The 24,992-nt window shown below is 35.4% G+C and overlaps 1 protein-coding gene across 15 annotated transcripts in view; it reads left to right on the top strand.

Moving 5' to 3' along the window:
- EHMT1 (euchromatic histone lysine methyltransferase 1) overlaps positions 1–24,992 on the top strand; it is a 430,700-nt gene that overhangs the window by 265,009 nt on the left and 140,699 nt on the right. For 12 of the 15 annotated variants that reach the window (XM_069072710.1, XM_069072712.1, XM_069072720.1 and 9 more), the window contains 5 exons: positions 10,431–10,611; positions 20,412–20,569; positions 20,981–21,169; positions 22,887–22,967; positions 24,504–24,624. In XM_069072710.1, the coding sequence (XP_068928811.1) occupies positions 10,431–10,611; positions 20,412–20,569; positions 20,981–21,169; positions 22,887–22,967; positions 24,504–24,624 (730 nt within the window). The remainder of the gene's footprint in view (positions 1–10,430; positions 10,612–20,411; positions 20,570–20,980; positions 21,170–22,886; positions 22,968–24,503; positions 24,625–24,992) is intronic. The other 3 variants (XM_069072708.1, XM_069072719.1, XM_069072709.1) reach the window with 2 other exon arrangements.

Below are 24,992 nucleotides of genomic sequence, written 5' to 3'. Positions count from 1 at the left end.
TATAAGCATTGCTTCCTTCATTAAAGCTCTGTGCTCTTCCCATTCTTAATTAATTGTACCTTTTAAAATTTCTTGCTTTTCTGCCTTAGCTGTCTTGTTAAGTTGTTTCAGTTATGCTCAACTCTTTGAGACCCCATTTTGGAGTTTTCTTGGTAAAGATAGTAGAGTAGTTTGCCATTTCCTTCTTCAGATGAGGAAACTGAGGCATACAGGGCTAAGTGGCTTGCCCAGGGCCGGACACACAGCTAACAAGTGTCTTCAGGACAGATTTGAACTCAGGAATATGTCTTCCAGACTCCAGGCACAGCACTCTAGCCACTGGACCACCTAGTTACCCCTTGCTATCTTAGTATGGGGCTGAGTTATATTATACATGTACAATCATGTTAAACATATCTCCACATTAATCATGTTGTGGAAAAAAATCAGAACAAAAGAAAAGCCCCAAGAAAGAAAAAAATGGGTATACTTTTTTTTTTTGAGGGGGAAGGCAGGTCATTTGGGGTTAAGTGACTTGCCCAAGGTCACACGGCTAGTAAGTGTTAAGTAAAGTCTGAGGCTGGATTTAAATTCAGGTCCTCCTGACTCCAGGGCTAGTGTTCTATTCGCTGTGCAACCTAGCCGCCCTGGTATACCTGCTTTAATGAAGGGAATTTTGCTTTATCTTGAATTCTGCCTTCTTAACAGAAGTTATCTCTTACCTGAAGATGCTGTGCTTCCTGTCCTTCTTACCCATTCTTTCATAGTCAGTGAACCAGATGGAGCTTGGGTAGGTGTCACATCTAGCCCACTAATGTATTGCTCTTTTCAACTTCAACTCACCTCAGCTTTTTAAAATGGGAAGTTTTAACGGGTAATTTTTATTATTTCTCTCCAATCCATGGCCACCATCCTTAAAACTTAAAAGCCATTAGACATCTTAAATTCATAATTTCTCATCTCCTTGACTCTGTGGATCTCCTTATGCATAAGCCATAGTCCTTCATGACAACACTCTGTACCTCATCATTATAAGTCACTGCTCTACCTCTAATATTTCTTTGACTCAGGACTCTCATACTGCAACTACCTTATCTACTAGTCCTCTCTTATTTGCCACACATTCCCACTAAACGTCTTGTTTTGTCTCAAGGACTATCCAATAGACATGTTGTTCACCTTTCAGGGATTTTGTAGGAAGGATTACTGTCTTGAGAGAAATGCTGCATCAGACCTCTGAAGTTTCTTTTAATGTGCAGGTTAGTTCAAATTGCTTGAATTTGTACTCAGTGTCCTTAGCACTGTAGAAGTTTTTCCAGTAGTATTTGTCAGTTCGGAAGAGGGCATAGAGAAAGATCAAGACTGTTGGACATCTCTAGTTGATGTCCTGTAGCCACCTTTAGGCTATATGTCCAAAATGGAAACCATTCTTTCCCCTACCTCTTAATATACCCCTCATGCTAATATTTGCTTTTGTTGAGGGTACCACCATCTTTCTAGTCACCAGGTTTGTACCCTTAGAATCACACTCTACTCTTGCTTCTCCTTCATTGCCTATACCCAATTAGTTGCCAAATTTCGTCTATTTCACTTCCACAAAATATCCCAGATTCGTCCTTTTTTCTTCATATGGTCATCACTGTAGTTCATTCAGTCTCGCAAGAACTCTTGGCTGTGGACTAGTGTTAATAACCACTTAATTAGATTCCAGGCTGCCAGTCTTTCTCTTCTCAAACTTTTATACAGCTGCCAGAATAAACTTTTTAATAAAGCAGAGATCTGACAGTCACTCCCCTGCTCAAGAATCTTTAGCAGCTCTCTATTGCCTCAAGATTACAATAAAGATTTATTATCTTAAAGCCCTTCACAGTCTGAATTCAGTCTACTTGTACAGGCTTTGCTTTTTTTTTTTTTTTTGGGAGGGAGAAAGACAAGCCATTAGGGGTTGAGTGACTTGCCCAAGGTCATACAGCTAGTTAAGTGTCAAGTTGGCAGGAGCTGAGGCCGAATTTGAACTCAGGTCCTCTTGAATTCAGGGACGGTGCTCTATTCTCTGCACCACTCAGCTGCCCTAAGATTATTTCTCATTATGACTTTTCTGGCACTCTGTATTCTATGTAAATTGGCATGCTTATACTCCTCTCCCTCCCTGCCCCCCATGTAATAGTATTTTTTTTTTCCAATTACATATAAGGATAGTTTTCAATATTAATTTTTTTAAGATTTGAGTTCCAAATTCCCCACCCCCCCTTGTATTAGGTTATACATGTATAGTCATGTTAAACATATTTCCACATCAATCATGTGAAAAAAATCAGAACAAAAGGGAGAAGACATAAGGAAAAAAAAAGTGAAAATAGTATGCTTCAATCTGCCTTCAGGCTCTCCAGAATGGTTGGATTAGTTTAAAACTCTACCAATAATGCATCAGTTTTCCAGTGCCATACTTGTTAATAGCCAAATTGATTTTTATCTCCGCTCTTTGCTTATCTGTCTATCTGTCTGTCTGTCTGTCTGTCTGTCTGTCTATCTGTCTGTCTATCTATCTATCTATCTATCTATCTATCTATCTATCTATCTATCTATCTATCTATCTATCTATCATCTGTTTTCCTTATTCTTAGAATGTATTTCCTTCTAATTTCTGACTCTTGAGAGTCCTTGACTTATTTAAGCCTTAGCTTATGTGTCACTTCTTAATGCAAGCCTTTAGTAATCATCCTGGTTTTGTTTTCTTCCTCATAGAATCATGTATCTGCTGATATGTTTACATATTGTGTCACCTTATTAGAATATAAGCTTCTAAAAGGCAAGGACTGTTTAAATTTTGTTTGTTTGTATTCCCTTGTTTAGCATGTGCCTTCCTTACACATATTAGACCTTGAGAAAATCCTTGTTGAATTTGAGTGGGGATTATCCATGGTAGAAGATTGGCAAGACTGCTATAGTGAAAAGAATGGGGATTTTTATGTTATTAATGTGAGAATATTTTTCAAATGGCTGACCATAGAAGAATCATAGCTGCCTTTCCAATCCCCAATTCCAGATAAATAGGGCAAATAATGACAAATTTAAAATTATGGCTGTTCAACTCATTGGCCAAAGTGGAGGTCAGGGTGTTTCAAGTTGAAGAGATCAAGGAATTTTTGAGGCCAGACATTCTTTGAATTCTATCATTTTTGGTCTTTTTTATTTTGTCAATACTTGGTTGCCTACCCTAGTGTAAATAAAATCTTCCTAGACAGTGTATGGAAATTTTCTCTATGAAAATAGGCTTTTTTGGTATAACCTTCCTTTGAAACTGAATCGTGCCCTCACCAGCAGATACTCATTAATCACCGACAGCAAAGTGTACTCTTACCTGCGAGATCAAATATAAAATCAAATAATTAACTTTGAAAGTCCTTTATAATCTGACCCGCTCTTGCCTTTCTGGTCTTCTTATACCTTAATGTTATGTGCCCTGTGATCCCATGACACTGTTGTCTTGGCTCTTCCTTGCAAAAGATGTTCTATCTCTTAATTCCAGGCATTTTTGCTGATTGTCCTTTATGTATGGAATGCTCTCCCTTCTTATCTTCCCTGACTCCTGTTGTCTTCATCGTCTTTGTCTTCATCATTGTCGTCGTCTTCATCTTCTTTTTCATCTTCTCCTCCTCCTTTTTCTCTTCCTTCTTCTCCTTAATTTTTTTTTTTTAGTTTTCAGCATTCACTTCCATAAGATTTTGAATTCTAAATTTTCTCCCCCTCACCTTACTCTTGTTATAAGGAAGAAATCACAAGAAAGAAGAAACAAACAACAACAACAAAAAGGGAGTAGATAGTATGCTTTGATCTGCATTCAAATTCCATAGTTCTTTTTCTGGATGTGGGTAGAATTTTTCATTTTGAGTCCCTTGGAGTTGTCTTAGATACTTGATTGTTGAAAAGAGCCAAGTCTGTCAATGTTAGCCATTGTACAGTATTGCTGTTATTGTGTACAATATTCTCCTGGTTCTGCTCACTTCACTCATCATCAGTTCAGATTTTTCTGAAGTCTGTCTGCTCATCATTTCTCATTGAACACCAGTATTCCATTACTTTCATATACCGGAGCTTGTTCAGCTATTCCCTAATTGATAGTCATACCCTCAATTTCCAATTCTTTGCCACCACAAAAAGATCTGCTATAAATAATTTTGTATGTGTGGGTCCTTTTCCCATTTTTATGATCTTTTTGGGATACAGACCTAGAAGTAGTATTGCTGGGTAAAAGGGTACACACAGTTTGGGAATAGTTGGAAATTACTTTCCAGTGTGATTGGATCATACACAGCTCCACCAACAATTCATTAGTGTCCCAGCTTTCCCACATCATTTTCTTGTTTTGTCATGTTAGCCAAATCTGATAGGTGTGATGGTGGTACCTCAGAGTTGTTTTGATTTGCCTAACATGTCACCTTCTACAAGAAGCTTTCTGATCTTCCTTAATGCTAGTGCCTTCCCTCTCTTTATTCTTTCCCGTTTTTCCTGTATATTTCTTATTTGTACATACGTTGTTTTTGTGTTGTCTTCCCCATTAGACTGTATGCTCCTTGAGAGCTAGGACTTTTTTTTCCCTTTCTTTGTATTCCTAGCACTAACCTGACACATAATAGGAGCTTCATAAATACTTGCTTACTTTTGGAGGAGAAGATGGTCTAGATAAATAACAGATGGTATTTATGCTAAGGGAGCTTTCAGCCTAATAGATAAAATTAATATGATACAAATTAGAATTTGATGAACCATAAAGGAGTGTATAGTGTCGTAGGAGTAGATAAGAGAGAAATCATCTGGTTTTTGAAAACCTCAGTTCAGTGTCCATGCCATAATTAGTAAGATACTTTCATTTTTTCTTGTTGAACTTCATATTTTGCTATTTATTTAATATCTGAGCTACTCTAATTTTCCTATTTTGTCTAAAAATTTAATTGGAAGGAACCTGTATTCTTTTAAAATAAACTGTAAAGATGGAATCTATCATAAATATGACTTTTCTAGATTCTATATTTTGCTAAAAATGTAGCTTTCAAAACAGTGGAGCATTCTGATTCTTCCTTGTTATTAGTTTTGCTTGTACATCAAACTCAAGGGATTGTGCATATTTTTGTACTGGAATTGAATTGATTCGACTTGACTTTAGTTATTTTGGTCTGTCATATAAAGCCTTTTTATTATACAGCTTTTCATTTTAATAGTTTTTTTACTCCTAGAACTGGACTTTTCAAATCATCAGATATTTATTAATTGCCTACTATGTGCATATCTCTAGGGAGCTTACCCTCCATGTGTGAAGCAGGAATTATAGCTCACATTTCTATGGTGCTTGAAGGATCTCAAGGCATTTTCCTCATAACAGCTTTATGAGGATGATAACAACAAGAATGGGTGAGCTAGGTGGTTCAATGCTGGGCGTAGAGTCAGGAAGATCTGTGCTTCACTCTGACCTCAAACACTTATTTTGTTTGAATCTTCCCAAGTCACTTAACCCTGTTTGTCTCAGTTTTGTCATCTGTAAAATGAACTGGAGAAGGAAATGACAAACTACTCCAGTGTCTTTCCTGAGAAAATCCCAAATGAGGTCATGAAGAGTTGGCAATGACTGAAAACGACTGAACAACAAAACAAAAAGAACATAATACAAGACAATATTTCCTTGGTTGATAATTGTAATAGAGGTTTGAAAATATTACATGCAATTTGAAGGAGTGAATAGTCATTATGGGATGGTGGTAGATTTTGGAACAAGGATGGGTCATTATGAAAAGGCATATGTCTTATTCTACTTTTTACATCCCATGCTGGTGTGGGTAGCCTATGGCCTCAAGGCCACATGTGGCCCTCTAGGTCCTTACGTGTGACCCTTTCATTGAATCCAAACTTCACAGAACAAATCCTTTTATTAAGGGGATTTGTTCTGTAAAATTCCGATTCAGTCAAAAATCTTGAGGACCTAGAGGGCCACATGTAGGCTGGAGGCTTCAGGTTCCCCTCTCCAGCCCCATAGCTTCCTGTATCCTACATTCTACATGTAAAAAAGCAATCAGTAATTATTTGTCAGATGAATCTTAAATGGGAGACATAGAGGAGTATAGCTTCAAGCACAGGCTGACTAAAGATTAAGAATTTGTTTAGAAGCAGAGGAGAAAGATGAAGTTGAATAGATAATTAAATTTTCATATAGAATCATAGAGTTGAACTTGATTAAATATGGAAGGAGCTTCACCAATAGAATTTAACCCCTTCCACTCACTTATTTATACATAAAGAAACTGAGGATACTCTCCCAGAGTTACTCCCAGAGTAACACAAGGTAGTTAATAAGAAATTCTGGTCTCTGTGTTTAGTTTATGCTTTTTTTTTTTTTCCAGTTTAGTATTTGATAGCTCAAACTATTTTAAAAGCTGAATGACCTTTGCTGGTTTTCCATTGGAAAAAATGTAGTATTTATAACCTGGTAAACTTTCAATGACCACTTTTTAGGGTTCATAATATATTAGAATCTTTTTGATTTTTAAATTTTCTATCCTTTCACTTGAGCAACAGGTGTAAAATTTAAATGGATTATAGGTGATGATCATAGATTTAGAGTTAGAAGGGACCTTATAGATATTTAAGTTGATGATTTTTCTTTCTCTGCTCAGGACAATCTTGAATTTTTTTTAATCTTTTTGCCATGGAAGTGATTTATGTTTATCCTAGCTGGTATTAAGCATACTTTGGCGTACTGAATTGGTACCTATCCCTTTTCCATGTTAACAGTACATATCCCACAAAGTAAATAAGACAGATGTCTGTATTATGCAGTAAGGATTCTTATGGAAAAATGAATGAGGAAGCATTTGTGTTAATCAAAATATAATATATTTATTATTGAATCATTTTTGTCATAAAATAAGATCTGTTTAAATTTTAATTGTTTGGAAATCAAGATGCTCTATAAATGAAGCTTTTCCTTATGCTTGCTTGGAATTAGAAAAAGTCTTCCTCAGTGTAGAACCATTTAAGTCAGGAGTGGGGAAGCTGTGGCCTTGAGACCACAATTCCCCACCCCTGATCTAAGTTATGGGACTTGAACTCAGAAGGAAAATGTTTTTGCAAGAATTATCTTGGAAGACTTGAAGCATCAAGGAAATTTCCCGAAAGATTAATCAGTGTTTTGTATTGTCCACTGTTCTAGTCCTTTAGTATGGATGATTGAGATGTCTTTTTATAATAGGCTTTTAATATGACCAGTTAACAAATTTCATCCATCCTACCCCACCCTACATAACTATACCACCTTATATCCTGGGTGCTTTAGGACAGATAGACATACCTACATGGGTTCCTCCCCCTTCCCCACTAACCCTGTTTCCCTCAACCTGCACAGAGAGGTACACATCCTTTTCATACATTCTGACCTCTACATAGAGAAGCAAAAACTAAAGATAGCATGAATGTGAAGCTTTAGTCAGGAATGGAAGTGAATGGATTAGTTGATAAAATTAAGGTTGATAGAAAGTATATAGGAATCTGGATAGTAGTCAGGTAAACACAGAAGTCTTTGAGACTGTATGGTTTATTGGTAAGGCTGTAGAATTCTGAGTTAGAAATATTATTTCACCATTTATTAGCTTTGTGACTGTGAGGAAATCATTTAACTTTTCTGAGCCTTGGTTTCCTAACCTGTAAAATAAGGATAATGATATCTTCCTTGCCTACCTCACAGGCTAGTTTTGGGTTATATGTGATAATGGTTGTAAAAATGCTTTGTAAACTAGATCCAAAGTACTGTACCAGTGTCAGATGGTGTAGTTATTCTGGTCTATTCTGGTCTTTTATCTTTTAATTCAAATGCCACAACTGGTTTTGTTGTATTTTTTATTACAATATTTACTTTCTAGTCGTTTTTCTATTCATTTTGAGATGCAGAAGGATTTAAAAAAAAAGATTTCCTTCTTTGATTCTGTTATTGACACTTTTGCCAATATGTATAAGAATGTCCTAACTAAAGTTTTTGGTGGAGATCTGGACCTGTAATTTTATGAGTATTGGGCATTCTCATGGTGAAAGCTGGATTCATCTATGCAGATCAGCAATTCACCTGTAACTTACTGTCTTAGAATATTGCCTAGACCACTGAGTGTTTGAGTGACTTGCCATGGTAATATATGAAATAACGTCTTCTGACTCAAGAGCCAAGCCTCCTCTCTCCAGTACATTATGCTGCAATTCTTGGTTATAGTAGTCTTTTTAAAATTCTCTTGTCATAATAAATATCTAAGACTTTCTTACGTATGTCTTTAATCTTCTTTAAATGGATGCTAGCCTGTTGTTTAGATGGTTTTTCTTTTGGATTTTATTCACATATAAGTTATGTTGGGAAGATAGACACAGGACTATGATAGACTTTGAAACCAAATAAATTGAGTTCTCTTCCCCTTTCTCCTGCTTACTCATGTCTGCTGATTAGCAAGAGTTGAAAAAGGTTCGAAGTTCTCCCTACAGAGTAAGCTATCATAATAGACCTTTTGATCTAAAAGCCCAATTTCCCATTCCTCCAAGGGAAGTTCATAACTTTTTTGGATCAGGTAAGAAAACTCTTATTCTTCCGTCTTTATTGTTTTGTAACATACATTTTAAAAAATGTTCTAGAAAGCCAGATCTTGAAGAAACATTTGTTTCTTTGTGTGGTTATACTAGCTCTGCATGGTCTGGGTTATGGGTCTTGGGTCTTTCTGATCCTTTGTTCTTTCTCTGATAAAAGAGTGGTAGCATTTAATTTCCAGAAGCAGTTAGTTATTAACATCTGTAAGTAAAAGCCAGAAGTCCTGGGAGTGAATGGGATCAAAAACATTATTTTATCTTTCTTCTGCAATGGTTTATTGGAATAGGGAAGTCTGAAAGGTTAAAGCTAAACTCATAGGCAGATGTAATGGTGATGAGTTATTTAGCACTCTTTAGGCCATATTTCGTGCATTGTTAAAGGATTGTGGGTTCAAGTGAAATTCATCTGTTTTTGATGGTGAATGTATAATAAAGTATTATATTTTCATCTTCTGACTTTGTTAGATACTGTCTTTTTCTCAAAACCCTAACAAAGTTCAGCAGATCTTATTTTCACTTGTTGGTTACTGGTTCGCTAGTTAGAATTGTAATAGTTTAGAAAAAGTTAGCATACATATCTCTTCTTCAGCTATTTGCTTTTATGACTTTTTCTGTATGTATGTGTGTGTATACATACATACATGCACAGGTAGTTCATATTTTAAGTATTATTTTAACCAGTCAGAGCTCATTGTGTGAAGAGCACTTTTCCTGGTAGTATGGAGGATACAAAAGAAATGAACGTAGTCTCTATATTCATAGCACTTAAAGTACAGTTGGAGATGTTTCATCTGTAAGTGAAACCAGTAGAGGAGCATGGATTTGTTTCATTGTAAGCACATGTAATAAATGAAGGTTTTTGGAAGACATATATGTTGAGATAATTTTAAAAGAGAGAAGAGACAGGAATTGGCATGGAAGAAAGTTATGGGTTTTCCAGGTATAATTTCATTGCAAGTTTAGGAAAACAAGAGTAAATGGAATATTTAAGTGCATTCTGTTGCTTTGTTCTAGTGTAAAGTCTTCATTGGGGAGTGATAGGAAGTTGCCATAGGGAAGGAGTTGATGGAGAACCATGGAGATTTATTAGAGGAGTTTATATTTTATGCAGGATTGGAGTAGACAGCCAGTTTAAGTTTCTTGAGCAGAGAAATGGCAATGAGTATAACATTTAAAGTTGGCTAGTGTAGTGCTTGCTGCTTTATGGAATGGTAGTTCTGTGTACATTAGGTTATAATAGTGTAGACCAGAAGGGGGAAATAGATTCTGAGATGCAATGAGGCCTAGTAATAGGAAATAAATAGGAGTAAAAGATTGAGGCTAGCCAAGAGCTAGAGAAAGGGAACTGTAGAAAGAACTAGAAGTGTAGATTTTGGAGCTGTTTTCACATAGATGATAGTTGAAGCCATCTGATATGAGATAGTTTTCCCAGGAGGTGATTTAAAAACAAAACCCCATAATAACCAAAATCCTAACACACTGTGATTTGGGTCACCGTCATGATTTTTTTGTAGAACAGTGTTTTTTTTTTTTCTAAACATTAATTTTCCGGTTTTAAAAAGTTCTTTAGAGTAGTAACTTATTAGCCTCTTTCTTTTAAAAAATTGTCATCTTAGGGATATAGTCTAGGCCAAGAATACTTCTGTCATTGTTCATTTGTTATGTAGCACAGATGAGACATTAGCAGATTCTTAGGCAAATTAATTGGTCTTATCTTTTTTAAATACAACAATTTTGAGTTGAGGAGAGTGTGAGAAAAAACTAAAAATTTTTGATCGAGAATGTTATTTTAGTGACAACTTCTTTGCACTCTTAGTCATTAATTCTCTTTGTTTTTGAAGCATGCAACCAGTAAGGACCCCAGAGAAGTTCGAGATTCTAGAGAACATAAAGAATCAAAGGAGGAAAGCAACAAAAATGTTACGGAGTTTGGAAAACAGCAGCTTTTGCCCCCTCTCTCATCCCTTCATCCGTCGCTACCTCAGAACCAATGTTACATGGCCACCACAAAATCACAGACAGGTAAAGAGGGAACACCTAACAGCAACCCTTTTTTTCTTGAAGTCTATTGATTAATGTATAAAATCTCTTTTTTCTGTAGAGCTCAAGAGCCACCAAGAATGCTTGACTTTTCTAGCCCATGTATTGACTCTCAGTTAATTTTCCTTAGAATTGATAAATATTTTAATAATTACCCATGAGATCTTTTATGAGTTTTTTATGCTTTCAATAGAAACTTGGCAATAGACATTCTTTCCCTTCGATAAATTCTTGTCTTAATAAATTAACTAGGATTTCCTGTCTTTTAGTACCTCTTGTTTTAAATCTTGAAGTGAAGGTTTTCATTCTTAGAATGCAGAAAAATAGCACCATTTTGCAGTAAAAACTTGGATTTGTAGGATATCTTCAAAGAAATGCAATTTAGAAAATAGTGGGGAAAGAACTCTGTAGTTAGGGAGTCAGATGATTTGAGCTTCAAACCCATTTCTGCCGTGTTTGGTGAATTTGGGCCAGATCTTCATGTTCCTGAGTTTCAATATCCTTCTCTTTAAAATGAGGGCATGGGATTTTAAGGTTTTCTCCAGCTCTGGCTCTTACCCTGTGTCTTTGAAGTGCATACAAAAGCTCAAATTAAGCTCACAAAGTTCATTCAGATTGTGACTAGAGAGGTCATTAGAGGGTCTTTCATTTCAGTGAATAAATGGCTAATTTTGCATTAATCTGTGAATGTTTATATGAATATACATCTTGAAAGACGTAAGGATGCATGAAAAATATCTTTTAAGGATTTTAAACTTCTGTTCTGTAAGTTCCTTGACCTTGTTGCTTTGTGATAAAGAAATAAATTAATCAAATGTAAACTTCAAGTCCAGTTCAGTCTTAACAGAATTCCAAATTGTTGGAGGCCTTAACTTTTACTATTTTATAACTGCCGCACATTGACTACACTGGACAAGGTACTGCTATTCCAGGGACTATGTAGGAGACAAAGAAGTATAGGGCTTGATCCCTGCCTTTTAAGAAGCTTATAATCAATTTAAACAATTTGCCTTGTAGTAATCATTTACAGAGCTAACTTAGTACTCCTCTAACTTTTGTTGTATTTTATTTAAGAGTAGCTAAACCTAATTTAATATTGCCAATGATTTTTTCTCAAAGCATACAATATTCCTCTTTTCTTTTCTGGCTTGAATTTTTCTTATCTGCAAAATAGAAAATCTAGTCATCATTTTAACAGAAAGACTACTATATTTGGAGTCAGAAACCTTGAGTTCGTATCTTGACTCTTCCCTTTACTGGCTGTATGGTCTTAGGCAACTCACACAACCTCTTTGGGACTCAGTGGTTATCTGTAAGGTAAGAGATGGGATTTAGTAATCTTTAAGATCCTTTTCAGCTCCATTTTCTATAAATCCAAGAGACTCCTTCGAAGAGAAAGATGATAGCCGGAGTCTTGTATTTATTCCTCCATAGTCTAATTAACTTTGTTCTGTTCAGTGATCACTGACCAGTCTTCCTGCTTATAATTTAAATGCCCTTTGGTCACAGGACTGATCAGACTAGAGGCCATGTACAGATCAGGGCTTTCTTTCACTACTGCTAAAGCACCAGTGTAGATTTTCTGTACTCCTGATAATGAGTGGGTCAGTATCAAATATAGTAGTAGTTAAATTACCTCAGGGTTAAGTGGGTGAACAAATCGATGAAAAAAATCCTTTTATTAGTGTCTTTCGCTGTAGACAGCCGGTGTCATTCTAGTTTATAGAGAGAGCCCTTATGATAGGTATCTTTCTGGTATAGAAATGAAAGTGAGGGCCAAGTGAATTTCACTTTCATTTTCTTTTTCTGACCACTCTTTTGTAGTAACATTGATAAGAAACAGTTTTCTCTGTGTTAAAAATTCCTTTAAGTTCCATCAGTTCAATTCAACAAGCATTATTCAACATCTGCCTTGGACAAACTTCGTAGTAGGAGTTAGGGAAGATGTAGAGATATATAATATACCATCCCTCCCCTTCATAGAAGTTTTAATCTATATCCAAAGATGTGATCAGGATCCTAAACGACCATGTACAAAGGCTGTCTGCTCCAGTGAATCTGGATTCTAAATCTGTATTCTAAAACACATAGTCATATGAGATTGTTAATCTTCAAAGCTTAATTAAAATTATAGAAAAATTAACTTTTGTTGATTATCCAGTTGCTGTAGGTTAGCATTTTCTGGTCTGTGAGGTATTTTGATCTCTAATTCAGTTTTGTGTTACTTGAGATGGCTCTTGTTACCTAAAAGATACCAGTATATAGGTGTATTTTATCCAATTTTTCTTAAGAAACTTTTTCATTTTATGAATATCAGACCATTAAATGAACATATATACTGTGTGTTAGAATGTCAACTCATTGCTATTTGAAGAATGGTGCACTATACTAATTAAGATCCTCAGCATATGATGAGCTTGTATTGATAAAATTATTCCACAGTAATACTTTATGTGAAAAGCCATGTTTAATTTCTGTTCACAGTAACAGTGGTCTGTCTTTTTAAAAGAAAATAGAAATATTTTGAGAAAGCAATTTGTGATACATGGGCTTGGTAAAAATTTCAGTCTGTTAGGTATCTGCCCACTGACTTCAGGGAGTAACTACCTAGCAGCTAACTGTGTGAAATAACTGTTAGGAACATCTACTTTCTCTTCTTTTTTAAAAGCATAAATGAAAACATTACTTCCTTTTGACTGGGAAAAATTATTCATAAGTGGGTTCAGTACTATACCAAAGACATGCCATATATAAATAATCTCTTGGCAAAAAGAAAGATTGCTGTGTAATTAGAGGGAATGCATCTTATAACTAACTTAAAGATTAGAAAGAGAAACTGTAAGACTTTTCCTTTAAGCAGTACTAGGACCTGCTATCCCTTCAAATGGTCCTTATGTTTTTCCTCATTTTTGCAGCCAGTCTCCTAGAAAAAGCTGTTTATATTTGTTGCTCTTACTTCCTTTCCTTTCATTACTCAGCTTTTTGCATTCTCACTTCTGACTTTATCATTCTTCTGAAACTTTTGTCTCCAAAATTATCAATGATCTCTTAATTTCCAGTTCACATGGTCTTTGACCTGATCCAACTTGTTCTCTTTGTTGTACGACACTGATCTTGGATGCTTTCTTCTGGGATTTCATTACTTTCCTCTCTCTTAGTTTACTTCCTGACTTCCTCCTATCTCCTTTGCTGGCTTGTCATCCTTGTCCCTTAACTGTCAGTATTCCTCAACACTCTCTCCATGACTGTATTCTGTCTTTTCTACCTTTTAAGAACCTCATCAGCTCTTGTAGTTTAATTATCATCACATTGTACTTAAAAATTACTAACATTTTGTATAGTGCTTACTTTGTGCCAGGCTCTGAACTACAAATGATTCACAATCTAATGTCCAATCCTATTCTTTTTCTGAGCTTCATTTCTACCTCACCATCTGCCTCTTGGACATTCAAATTCAGCATGTTCAAAATAGAACTCATCCTCCTTCCCACCAATTCTTCCAAATTTGTTTATTTTTGTTGAAGGTGCCATTGTTTTCCTGTCTTTCAAGTTTATAATCTTGGCTTTATTCATGGCCCTTCACTTTCACTGACTTCACATATCCAATCAGTTACTAGTTTCTGCCATTTCTATCTGTGGAACACCTCACAAAGGACCCACTTCCATCTACTTACACAGCCACCACTTTAGTTCAGGCCTTTGTTTCTTCTTGCCTAGTTTACTTCAACAGCCACTTAATAATTCTGCCTGCTTCAAAGGTTTCCCCACTATAATATGTCCTTCATGTCGTTGCCAAAATTATTTTCCTTAAGCACAGATCTGATCAATATCCCTATTCAAAAAATTCCAGTAGCACCCTTTTGCCTCTAGAGTCAAACTGAAATTCCTCTGTTTAGCTTTTTTTTAAGCCCTTTGCAACTCCATGCTATCCTGTTTTGTAGCCTCCTTGCATATTCCCCTCCAATACTTTCAATCCTACCAAAATATTCCCCATTTCCTGCCTCTCTGATTTGTATAGGTTACATTTATTGTGATTCTCTATACCTGGAATATAATTCCTCTTTCCCTCTGTTGCTTAAGAGGAACCCTCCTTTCCTTTAAGGCTTAACTTAAACACTATCTCTTTTTTTATTTTCTGCAAGGGGGAAGGCAGGGCAATTGGGGTTAAGTGACTTATCCATGGTCACAAGGCTAGTAAGTGTTAAGTGTCTGAGGTGGGATTTGAACTCAGGTCCTCCTGGCTCCAGGGCCGGTGCTCTATTCACTGTGCCACCTAGCTGCCCCTAAACACCATCTTTTACATGAAGCTTTTCCTTATTCTGCTGATTGCTAGTGTTCTCCCCCAAACAGCTCCCCTCAATACTTTTATTTAACTTCTTCATATTTATTTTTGTTTATGTTCTTCATATTTATTCTGTATTGATTTATATGCACATGTTGTTTCCTCATTAAAATAAAATCATTGTGGGTATAGATTGTTTCTGTGTATTTGTGTACTGCCTAGCACAATGCCTGACACTTAGTAAGTACTTCAAAAATGTTTGTTGGTTTATATGAGTGTATATCTTTCTCATAGTAGTTACTACCAGGAATAACCAGTTAATGAACTTTCTTGCCTAGACTTGTTCACTTTACAGATGTGTATTCAGATTCATTCTGTTTTATTATTTATAGAGGAAAGGTATCTGACACACAGCACACATTTAATACTTGTTGGTTGGTTAATTGATGTTACAGGAAAGAATGTTTTGACTTAGGAAATAGGTATGCTGTACCTATTAGTCACTCAGTTAAGTCTTTATTGTTGATGATAATAATGATGACAATGAAAAAAGAGGATCTCAAAGACAATATAGTTCTTTATGATTGTCTTCTTTACCTAGACACATGCCATTTCTGTGGTTGGTTTTACATTTATTTGAGAAAAATCAGTTCTCTTACCAAAATAGGTCCCTTCCTTCCATGCCCACACACTTGTTTTCTAGTACAGTTATCTGAATTTACTAGCTAACCTAGACTTAGACCTTTTCTTAACAGTCTTCTCCCTTCCACTCCCTTGCAAATCCTCAAACTTTACAGGCCCGGGTGTAACAAAAAGCCCAATTGTCCTAAATTTTTACTGGTTTTGCAACATGGAGGGGATGCTGGGATAATTTATTATAAAATGGAATATTCTAAGCAAGTACCAGCAGCATTTCAGCATATATAAGCTAATAATAGATACCATGGATAGAGTTTGCAAAGCCGAATCATTCTCTAGTTATCAACTGTGGAAGCAAAGGAAATTTCCACAGAATGTAGTGGATCAAAGCTTCAGTGTCTAGGTAAAGTAGGAAAAGCAGCTTGTTAGGAGCATTTAGTAAATACCAACAGTCTGAAGTTTTGAGGACCAGCTTGGGGGAGATTTCTTAATGATAGGAAAGTATTCTGGTGAGTTAGGAAAAAAGATCCATTCTAATCAACTCTGTGGCTAAAATTAGGTTTAATTTAAAGTATGATTTATAAAACTTACATATTAAATGGTACCAAACTATACTTTAAGATTTGCTTTCTTTGATTGATGGCTTTTTGTTTATGTTAAAAGCAGTATTTTGTGACATCAGTTGTATTTTGCTGTTTTAATTAGGAATTCATTTTTGGCAAAGTCTGTAATATTCTCATTAAGTAGCAGAATTTACTGTTATAACAGAAACTTGTTGGTGTCATATATCAGACCAGACAGTGAAAGCATCTAGCACTTACTAAGTCCTGGTTGGTAACATTGTACACAGTGGTAAAGTTGAAAGGGTATTGGATTTTGAGGCTGAGAAGCTAAGTTCAGTTCCGGTTCTACTATATATTGCTTGTGAACTTTGAGTTTAATTTGCTAGGATTTAGTTTGTCAATTAACCTTTCATTCTTAGTTGCCTCATCTATAAATTAACTTGATGATCTCTAAGGTTCCTATGATTCAAAATGTTACCAAACTATTGCCTGAACCACAGATTGAGGTTTTTGAAATTAATTTTCTGGAGTTTAAACCTACAGATTTAATCGTATTAAACATATAACATTACATAACAGTTTCTTTCCCTAGAACCAATTCCACTTTAGACGAGTATCATACCAAGGTGTTAAAAAATGTGCTTATTAATGTACTGCTTTTCACCATGTCTTATCCTAGGTTAACTAAGACAACAAGAAACGAATGAGCATACATCTTGATGAACTCATGAAAGATGTTTGAATAAAATGTATTACTAATTTAGTAACCTCTATATCTCTGTTTAAAGAAAATTCAGCATTAAATATTTGGAATACAGGTCAAGAAGCAAATGTTAACCATCAGTTTCTGTGTGTTTTTGAAAATAGTATTCTGTAGAATAATGCAAAGTTATGCATACTATGCTTCTTCTTAGTCCTCCCTTTCTTTCAGATGGAGTAATTATTTATACATTTTTCTAATATTTTAAAACTAAAGTGAATTCAGTGATTTTATATATATGAATAGAGATGTCAGCCTATTCACACTTGTCCCATATTATTTTTTTCATGTCCTTTTTTTTTTGGGTCTTTTTTTGGAGGGCATTTGGGCTTAAGTGACTTGCCCAAGGTCACACGGCTAGTAAGTGTGTCAAGTGTCTGAGGCTGGGTTTGAACTCAGGTCTTCCTGACTCCAGGGCCGATGCTCTATTCACTGCAACACCTAGCTGCCCCTCCATGTCCTTTGATACATCCTTCATAGGTAATCTTCTCAACTGACTCAGAGTTTTCCTCTAGATCTTCTTCCCCCCCCGCCCCGTTTCTTTATACCAGTACAACATTCTGGTTTGTCCCTCTGATATCCCCTATTCTAACTGTGTGATTGGTTCACTTTTTCAATTCTATATCTCTGATGTTATTTTATAACAGTTTCTGTATGCATATCATAGTTAATAATATGCTGCAGCCTACTTATGTTCATAATGTATCTTTCTATTTTGGGATTATCAAAATCGCTCAGTAGACTTCTAAATCATTATCCATGTATAAATCTTGTTGTGCAAGGTACATGTACTGGTAGACTAATTCAGCAGACTGTTCATCCAATTGCATGCTGAATTCTAGACGATAGACATTCTTCATTCTTTGGGGTTTTCCTATGTGATTTGTTAGGTTGGTTTCTTTTGAGTAAAAATTAGTGAATTTAATTTTGCGAGCATATAGTGTTCTGTACTTTGATGTAATCAACTTAATTTCACTTGCTTGGGGAGACCTCTTCCATTTGAAATCTATTCAGAATATCTTTTATGACACTAGTAAACTTTTTTTTTGTGAGCATAGGTCTTGCTATTTTATGGCACATTTGATATTAACAATTAGAGGAGCATTTTATGGTTGCATAAAATATTTAGGAATCTTCTATGATATTAAGACTCGAACAAGAAGTTATCTTGGAGAACTTTTAAGGCTGTAGTTTACTGTACTTCTTAATTTTAAAATACCAACTAGTAATAAATGTGTTTATATTCTCTGTACTTTTAGTCATTTATCTGTTAAAATATTCTTGGCTAAAAAAAATCATCCTCAAAAATCTGTTTTCAGTCTCATATTTTTATTAAGACTACCTGAAATGCATGTGTATTTCTTTCCCATAAATCTACAGAAATGGAGAAGTATAGATTGATAATTTTTAATGTTCTCTCAGTCTCTTTATTTGACTGTGATTTTTAAAAATTTTGATTCTTCCCCTCTTTGAGATATTTTGAAAACTGATCTCATTGCTTTAAAAAATTTCTAATGTGTTTTTAAAGTGGAATTTCCACTTCATATGGTATACTGATTCTAAATATCTATGTCCTTATGTGGTGGTTCTACCCACTGTTGATGATGAGAATAGATCACCGAGAATTACTGGCAAACTTTTACCTTTTTCTATTTTTTGTCCTCAATTTCATTTGTAATTGTGTGTTCATGAGATGATATGCATTTTTTGTATTTCATACTGATGCAGATTCCTTTTCTCCTCCATTGCTTTTTGCATTTTTGGAAGGCAGTTTTTTCATGCAATTTTCTATTCTCCTCCTTCATGATGTTTGTTGTTTGTTTGCTTTTGTTTTTACCTATAGGACATTAGGAAACTCGCTTGACTAATGCAGATCCTTAGCTCTTTTGTGACTTAAAGTCTTTAAGAATTAGTTATATGGGGCACTGAAAAATTAGATGATTTGCCCTCCTTCATGGTTTGCTAATAAGTTTGTACATTAAAGTTTTTCTTCCATTGATTGCTGTAAAATTATAGTATCATTGATCTCAAGCTGGATGGTACTTTAGAGACTGTCTAGAAACTAGTTCAGTTCCCTCTTTTGTCAAATGAGGAAATTGAGGCCCAAAGAGGTGGAATGATTTCTCTAAGGCCACAGACATAGTAAGAGTCAATCATTTTGTTTTTCAGGGAGATTGAGGTCAGCTGATTCAGTTCTGAGACTCTTGATCATATGACTGCTTTACATTGGTTAAACTTCTCTAGGAAATGGTGATTATCAGCAATGTCATTTAATTTTATCATTGTCCTTTACCTTTATCCATTTCCCATGTTTCAGAGTCAGTATCTAGATTGAATAATCAGTTAGCTTTTGTAATTTCATTGTTTTCCTCAAATCTTTAATCTTCCTTCTAGTATTGTATTGATTTGTATATTTGCTAAAACTAGTTGATGTTCTGATTATAGGTAGCTTAAATAGAAATAACTATATCTACAATTTTTTTTCCACAGTACATTCATTTCCTACAATATATTCATATCCCATAAAGATAGTTGTTTTTTTCTTGGTGATTTGTTCTTGCCTTGTCTAGCACCTTTCTACTTTCTTCTTCTTAACGATGTAAACCTTGTTATACAGGTTAGAAGTTTCTGAGTAGTCTATAAGTCTCAGATTTTGATTTCTAATCCTGATCCATATTTTTCAACTTTTTTTTTTTATCATTTCCTTCTCTGTGCACACTTTGACTTTGATGTCACCAAGTATCAAGGTGTGTTTTAATTTTTTTTCAAGAGTCATGTTAAATCCTTTGTAGAATTTCTTTGTTTCTGTATTCTTTGCAACACATTCTAGTTTGTAATGTAATTATCTTCATTTGTAGCCCAATGCCTGGCACAAAGTATGCACTAAATATTGGCATAACAACTTTTTGCTCTTAAACATTGGGTGATTTTTGCTTTTTCCTCTTTTAGGCGCCTACCTCATCCTGTGCATCATTCATCAGTTAATTAGCTGATTTTTCCCGCTTCTCTCCCCCCCCCCCCCCAGCATTTTACTTTTCCCTATTTCTTCAAGTAGTAAGGGAAGATTGAATGAATGAATGAATGAATAAAAGGGTGATGGGGGAAAGGTAAAGTATCATCTTGCTTTTAACAGGAGTATTTTTATCTATCCATTTTGAAAATGGATAAAAGCTATTCATGGATTATGGTGTATAGTGTGTTCAGAATCAGGCTGGGAAGGCTACAGTTTTTCTTGGACCTTGCTACTGACATGTTGTATGATACTCATGGTACATTTCACTCATTTTAAAAGTAGGCATAAAGTAAAGAGCTTCTGTTCATCTAGGTTCAGTTTGTAACCCAAACAAGTAAAAAGCGTATGTAACTTAAAAGTAATAATTACAGTGGTTCCCCTAAAGGTATTGAACATGGTTAAATAGTATTTCATGATCATTTTGGTGATCATTCTATTAACTGTCATATACCTTTAAAAAAATGTTTGAATAGTATTTCCTTCTTCTCTCTTTCTGTTCTTCCCCTTTTGGCTTTTTTTTTTTAGCTTGCTTGCCTTTTGTTTTAGCAGCTGCAGTATCTCGGAAGAAAAAACGGAGAATGGGAACCTACAGCCTGGTTCCTAAGAAAAAGACCAAAGTTTTAAAGCAGAGGACGGTGATTGAGATGTTTAAGAGCATAGCTCATTCCACTGTGGGCACCAAGGTGAGGGTGACGTGTGAGGTACTTGCCTCGTGTGCTTATTGGAAAAACAAAGGGACACACAAAGGTCCTATCATGTCCTATCATGATGTGGGCATCATGTGAGAACCTCATTGATGGCGATAGCTTGTTAAGCTATATGTTTCATGCTATTCTATTAGAAAGGACAGGGCACAGAAAACTGTGTCCAGGTGGGTCATTACTTCCTTCATGGATGACCATTCAAATAATATGGTAAATACATTTTAGTTTTTGATTCAGTGTTATCTTTCTTTTTACTTTGTAGTCTCATTTCTGTGAAGTTTCAGAATTTTCATTTTGTCAAGAAAAAAATTGGTTTACACTGGCTGGGTAAAATGTTCAGTGATACTGCTATGAGCCCACCTTGATAACGTTTCCCTGCTCATGTTTCAGAGTGAGAAGGATGTAGGTGATAGTACCCTTCATGTAAATGGAGAGAGCTTGGAGATTGACTCAGAAGAGGATGACTCTGATGACTTGGAAGATGATGAAGATCATGGATCTGAGCAAACCCCTGCCTTTCCTGTAGAAGACAATAGGATCTCTAAAGAGAGCATATCTGAAATTGATCGGACCCAAAAGGTATTTTAAAAACAATTGAAATGTGGAGTGCAAATTTGACAGTATTTGCTGAAAGTTTGTCAACATAAATTTAGCAGATTGTCTTTTTAAGGTCAATGAAGTTTTCTTTATCTTTGCCTTAACTTGGAATTTTGGTATTTTATTTTTGCTTTTTTCATTAGAACGATAGAGATGTGTTTTTCTGCATAATCAGCAAATCATTTCTTACCTTGTGCCAGCAGACACTGTGCTAAGTGTTGCAGGTACAGAGACACAAGTGAAGCATTTCTTATCTTGACCTGGCTTACATTCTAAAGAAGAGGTTACTTTCTAAATATATACTACATAGCATCCCCCTGTTCCTTTATTTCTGAGACATAGTCATAGTGGGTCAATTGTTTTTGGACTTGATGAAAATAGTTCATCCAGCTAACTGATATTTATCAATGATTTGACAACTTAACTCCATATTTCCTGGATATGTTGGTGTAGTCTCCTCCTATTTCTAGTACCTGAAGGAAATTTAAGAGTAGACTAAAAAAATTAAGAGATTTCTTTGAAAATAAATTTACAGTATTTTATTTACATTCATTTTTTGCCAGAAAAATGGATTTTGTCAGTGAATTCTGAATTTGTTGGATTGTGGCCATAATGTTTTCTGTTTTTAAAATGAATTAGGTGATTATTCTGGTGTGTAATGATCTATTAATTCATCTCCAATTCTTCCTGAATCTCCTCTTTCCAGTCTGTTTCCAACTGAGTTGCTAAATTGACATTCCTAAAACATAGGCCTGATATTGTCATTCCCTTGTTCAAGAAGCTTCTAGGATAAAATCCAAATTCTGCAGTTTGGCATTTATAGTCCTTCACATTCTGACTCTACTCCCTGTTTCTAGACCAATTTTATATAATTATCTAAATGTACTCTACATTCCAGCCAAATTAGCCTACTTATGGGCCTGTATGGGAGTCAAAGGACCTAAGTTCAATTCCTAGCTGTGCTACTTTTTACCTTTATAATCTTATGCAAGGCACTTAAATACTTGGCACCTCAGTTTTGCCATCTGTAAAAAATGAGGTTAGACCACATGATCTCTTAAGGTCCCTTCTACCTCCAGATCTGTAATTTCTTATGACATTTCATCTCCCACTTCTGTTCCTGTGTACAGTCTCTCATGCCTGGAATACTCATATTGGAATCCACTGCTGTTTTTATAGTTCACCTTATATATTACCTCCTACAGGATGCCTTTCTTGATTCCGTTAGTTATTAATGCTATCCTCATCCCTCCCCATTACTTTGTATTTTTTGTACCTACTAATTTGTGTTTATGTTGAGTCATGCTCTTGTTTCCTCCCCATTTCCCAGTATAATTTAAGCTCCTAGAAGGCAAATACTGTTGTTTTTTTCTTCAGTTGGTAAGGAGGGCAAATTCTTGAGGAAAGGGAGCATGGGAATCCATACTAGCAGGTAAAAATATTAGGTATTTTATTATGTTAATGGATTATATTCTTTAAGAGTAAAATTCATTTTAGCTTAGTTTATTCCTTAGATAGTGAGGAGAATTGGAGGAGAGGTTTGATGTCTTTTCAAGCCATGATAGCTAGTAAGGTTAGTCTTAGTTCACTATCTCCTGGATTTTCCTCCATCATCAATCATAGTACCTTGTCCATGATAGATATTTAATAAATTTTGAATTGAATTGAATCTTTTCTCTTGGCTGTATGGTGATTTTAGATGGAAGATGGTGAGTCTGAGGAGGAGCAAGAATCTGGAGAATCTGGGGAGGAAGAGGAAGACGGGGATGAATCTGATTTGGTAAGAGACACAGTATTTTATTGTCACCTTTGTAACAGCAGTTAGGTAATTAAAAAGAAATGTTATTTCATTAGTGTTGGTAGTGCTGTCTCAATGATCATCATCCCTTCATGCCATAGTACACTGTTTCATTATTTCCTGTGGCCAAAAATTCCTCTACACGATCATCAACTTTGTGGTAATGAGCCTTTGTAAACGTGGCCTGTATGTAAGTCATTGCCAGCGTTTTCCTTGAATTTTTTTTCATCATGGGAGGGCTTGCCAGGTCTTTTATTGACATTGTTTTTGAGAGTCCATTGTTCCTCTTATTACATTGGAAGCAGTGAGGTACTGGATAAAGTGTTTGTGTGGAGGCTCCTCACTTTTCACTCTGATACACATTCAGTCCTGCCAGTAAGATTCCATTATCTTATGTCTTAACCATTCATTAATACCTTCTGCAGGATGGCATGTGTGCTTCACCTTCCTTTTCAGCATAATGAACTCTTGAGATGCTGATGAGAGTCACAGAATAGGACATTTCCATTGTGTATAAGGAAGGAGGTGGTACATTGTGGTAACATGGAAAAAGTATGACTTTTGAGAGTACATCATTGTTCTGCTACTGATTCTTCTGTGACCTTGTGCAGGTCATTTTCCTTTTCTGAGCTTGTTTACTCCTGTGAAATAAAGGTTGAACTAGATATTTGAAATCCCTTCCAGCTCTGAATCTAGTATTTTCTCATGAAGTGGTAGGGAATTTTTGCTGTTTCTCTTTTTAATGTTCTTGAAACTGTTCTCCTAAATTATTATATCTGTAACAACACATTGTGTCATCCTTTTGTATTCTAAAATGAACTTTTCTGAGGGCTTGGGGGGACCAGAAAGGGAATTTTGATGCGTGTTGTTTTAGTAAGGATTTTGTAACTGAAGTAAGGGATGACATCAAGTACCTAGCATAATGCTTTGTATACAGCTTGCACTTAATTATTTATTGAATTGCATTGAAGTGCCATAATTTTGGTAAATTGTAAGTAAATTGTGACCCTCTTAATTAAGCTTTTTTCCATTGAACATTCATTTGAACATTAATAGATGTTGATTTTTTCCCCTTCTTTAGAGTAAGAACAATAAAAATACATGGTTAATGCTACATCTACATGTGATATGGTTTACTTTTTCTTTATATGAGCTTTTAACTAAAAACTTTTTGGTATTAAAATCAACTAAGGTTTCTAAATCATGATTTGTGCTGTCTTTGACTCTAAAAATAATAGATTTGGGATATCGTTGCCCTTCATTAAAGATATAAATTCTATACATTCAAGTCCTTGAACCAGAAAGACATTTGAGAGAGATTTAAAGGGTTTCTTTGAAGAGACAGGATTCAGCAGGTTGATTTTGTGTGTGTGTGTGTGTGTGTGTGTGTGTGTGTGTGTGTGTGATGGGGGAGGAGGGAGTAAGGTTGGAGTGAGTGGGGAGAAGGGATAAAACTTGCTAGGACTATTTTGTTGCTAACACTTTATTTTGTATGCAAATTCTCTTTTGATTCTCCAGAGTTCAGAATCTAGCATTAAGAAGAAGCTTCTGAAACGGAAAGGAAAGATAGACAGCCCATGGATTAAGCCAACCAGGAAAAGGAGGAGGAGGAATAAAAAGAAACAAAGCAGTGTCTTAGGTATAATTTATTGAAAGTTTTTAAGAAACTGAAATGGTCTTAAGTGGTGGTATTTTCTCCCTGTCTAATCTTTATGTGTCACATATGAACGATGATAAAAATAAATTGTCTTCTCTTGAAAGCATTTACAAGAGGAAAAATTATTTAATTACAGCAAGGAAGTCCAAGTAGATTCATAGTTATTTCTGCAGAACTTTGAGGAGTGGACTCCAAAAGAAATCTTTTTTCTTACAACATCGATGTTAATTGGAACAGACCTGTAGAGCCTTGTCAGGACTTCTCTTAAAGGCTACTTATATGGGGCAGCCAGGTAGCACAGCGAGTAAGAGCACCGGCTCCAGTGTTGAGAAGACCTGGAGATCGAATCC

This window comes from Petaurus breviceps, unplaced genomic scaffold (genome assembly GCF_028583685.1).
Source record: "Petaurus breviceps papuanus isolate PSGF00001 unplaced genomic scaffold, PetGlider_PUasm1.0 90847, whole genome shotgun sequence".
In the NCBI taxonomy this organism is placed as follows: Eukaryota; Metazoa; Chordata; class Mammalia; order Diprotodontia; family Petauridae; genus Petaurus; species Petaurus breviceps.
This window is presented reverse-complemented; position numbering and strand designations above follow the sequence as displayed.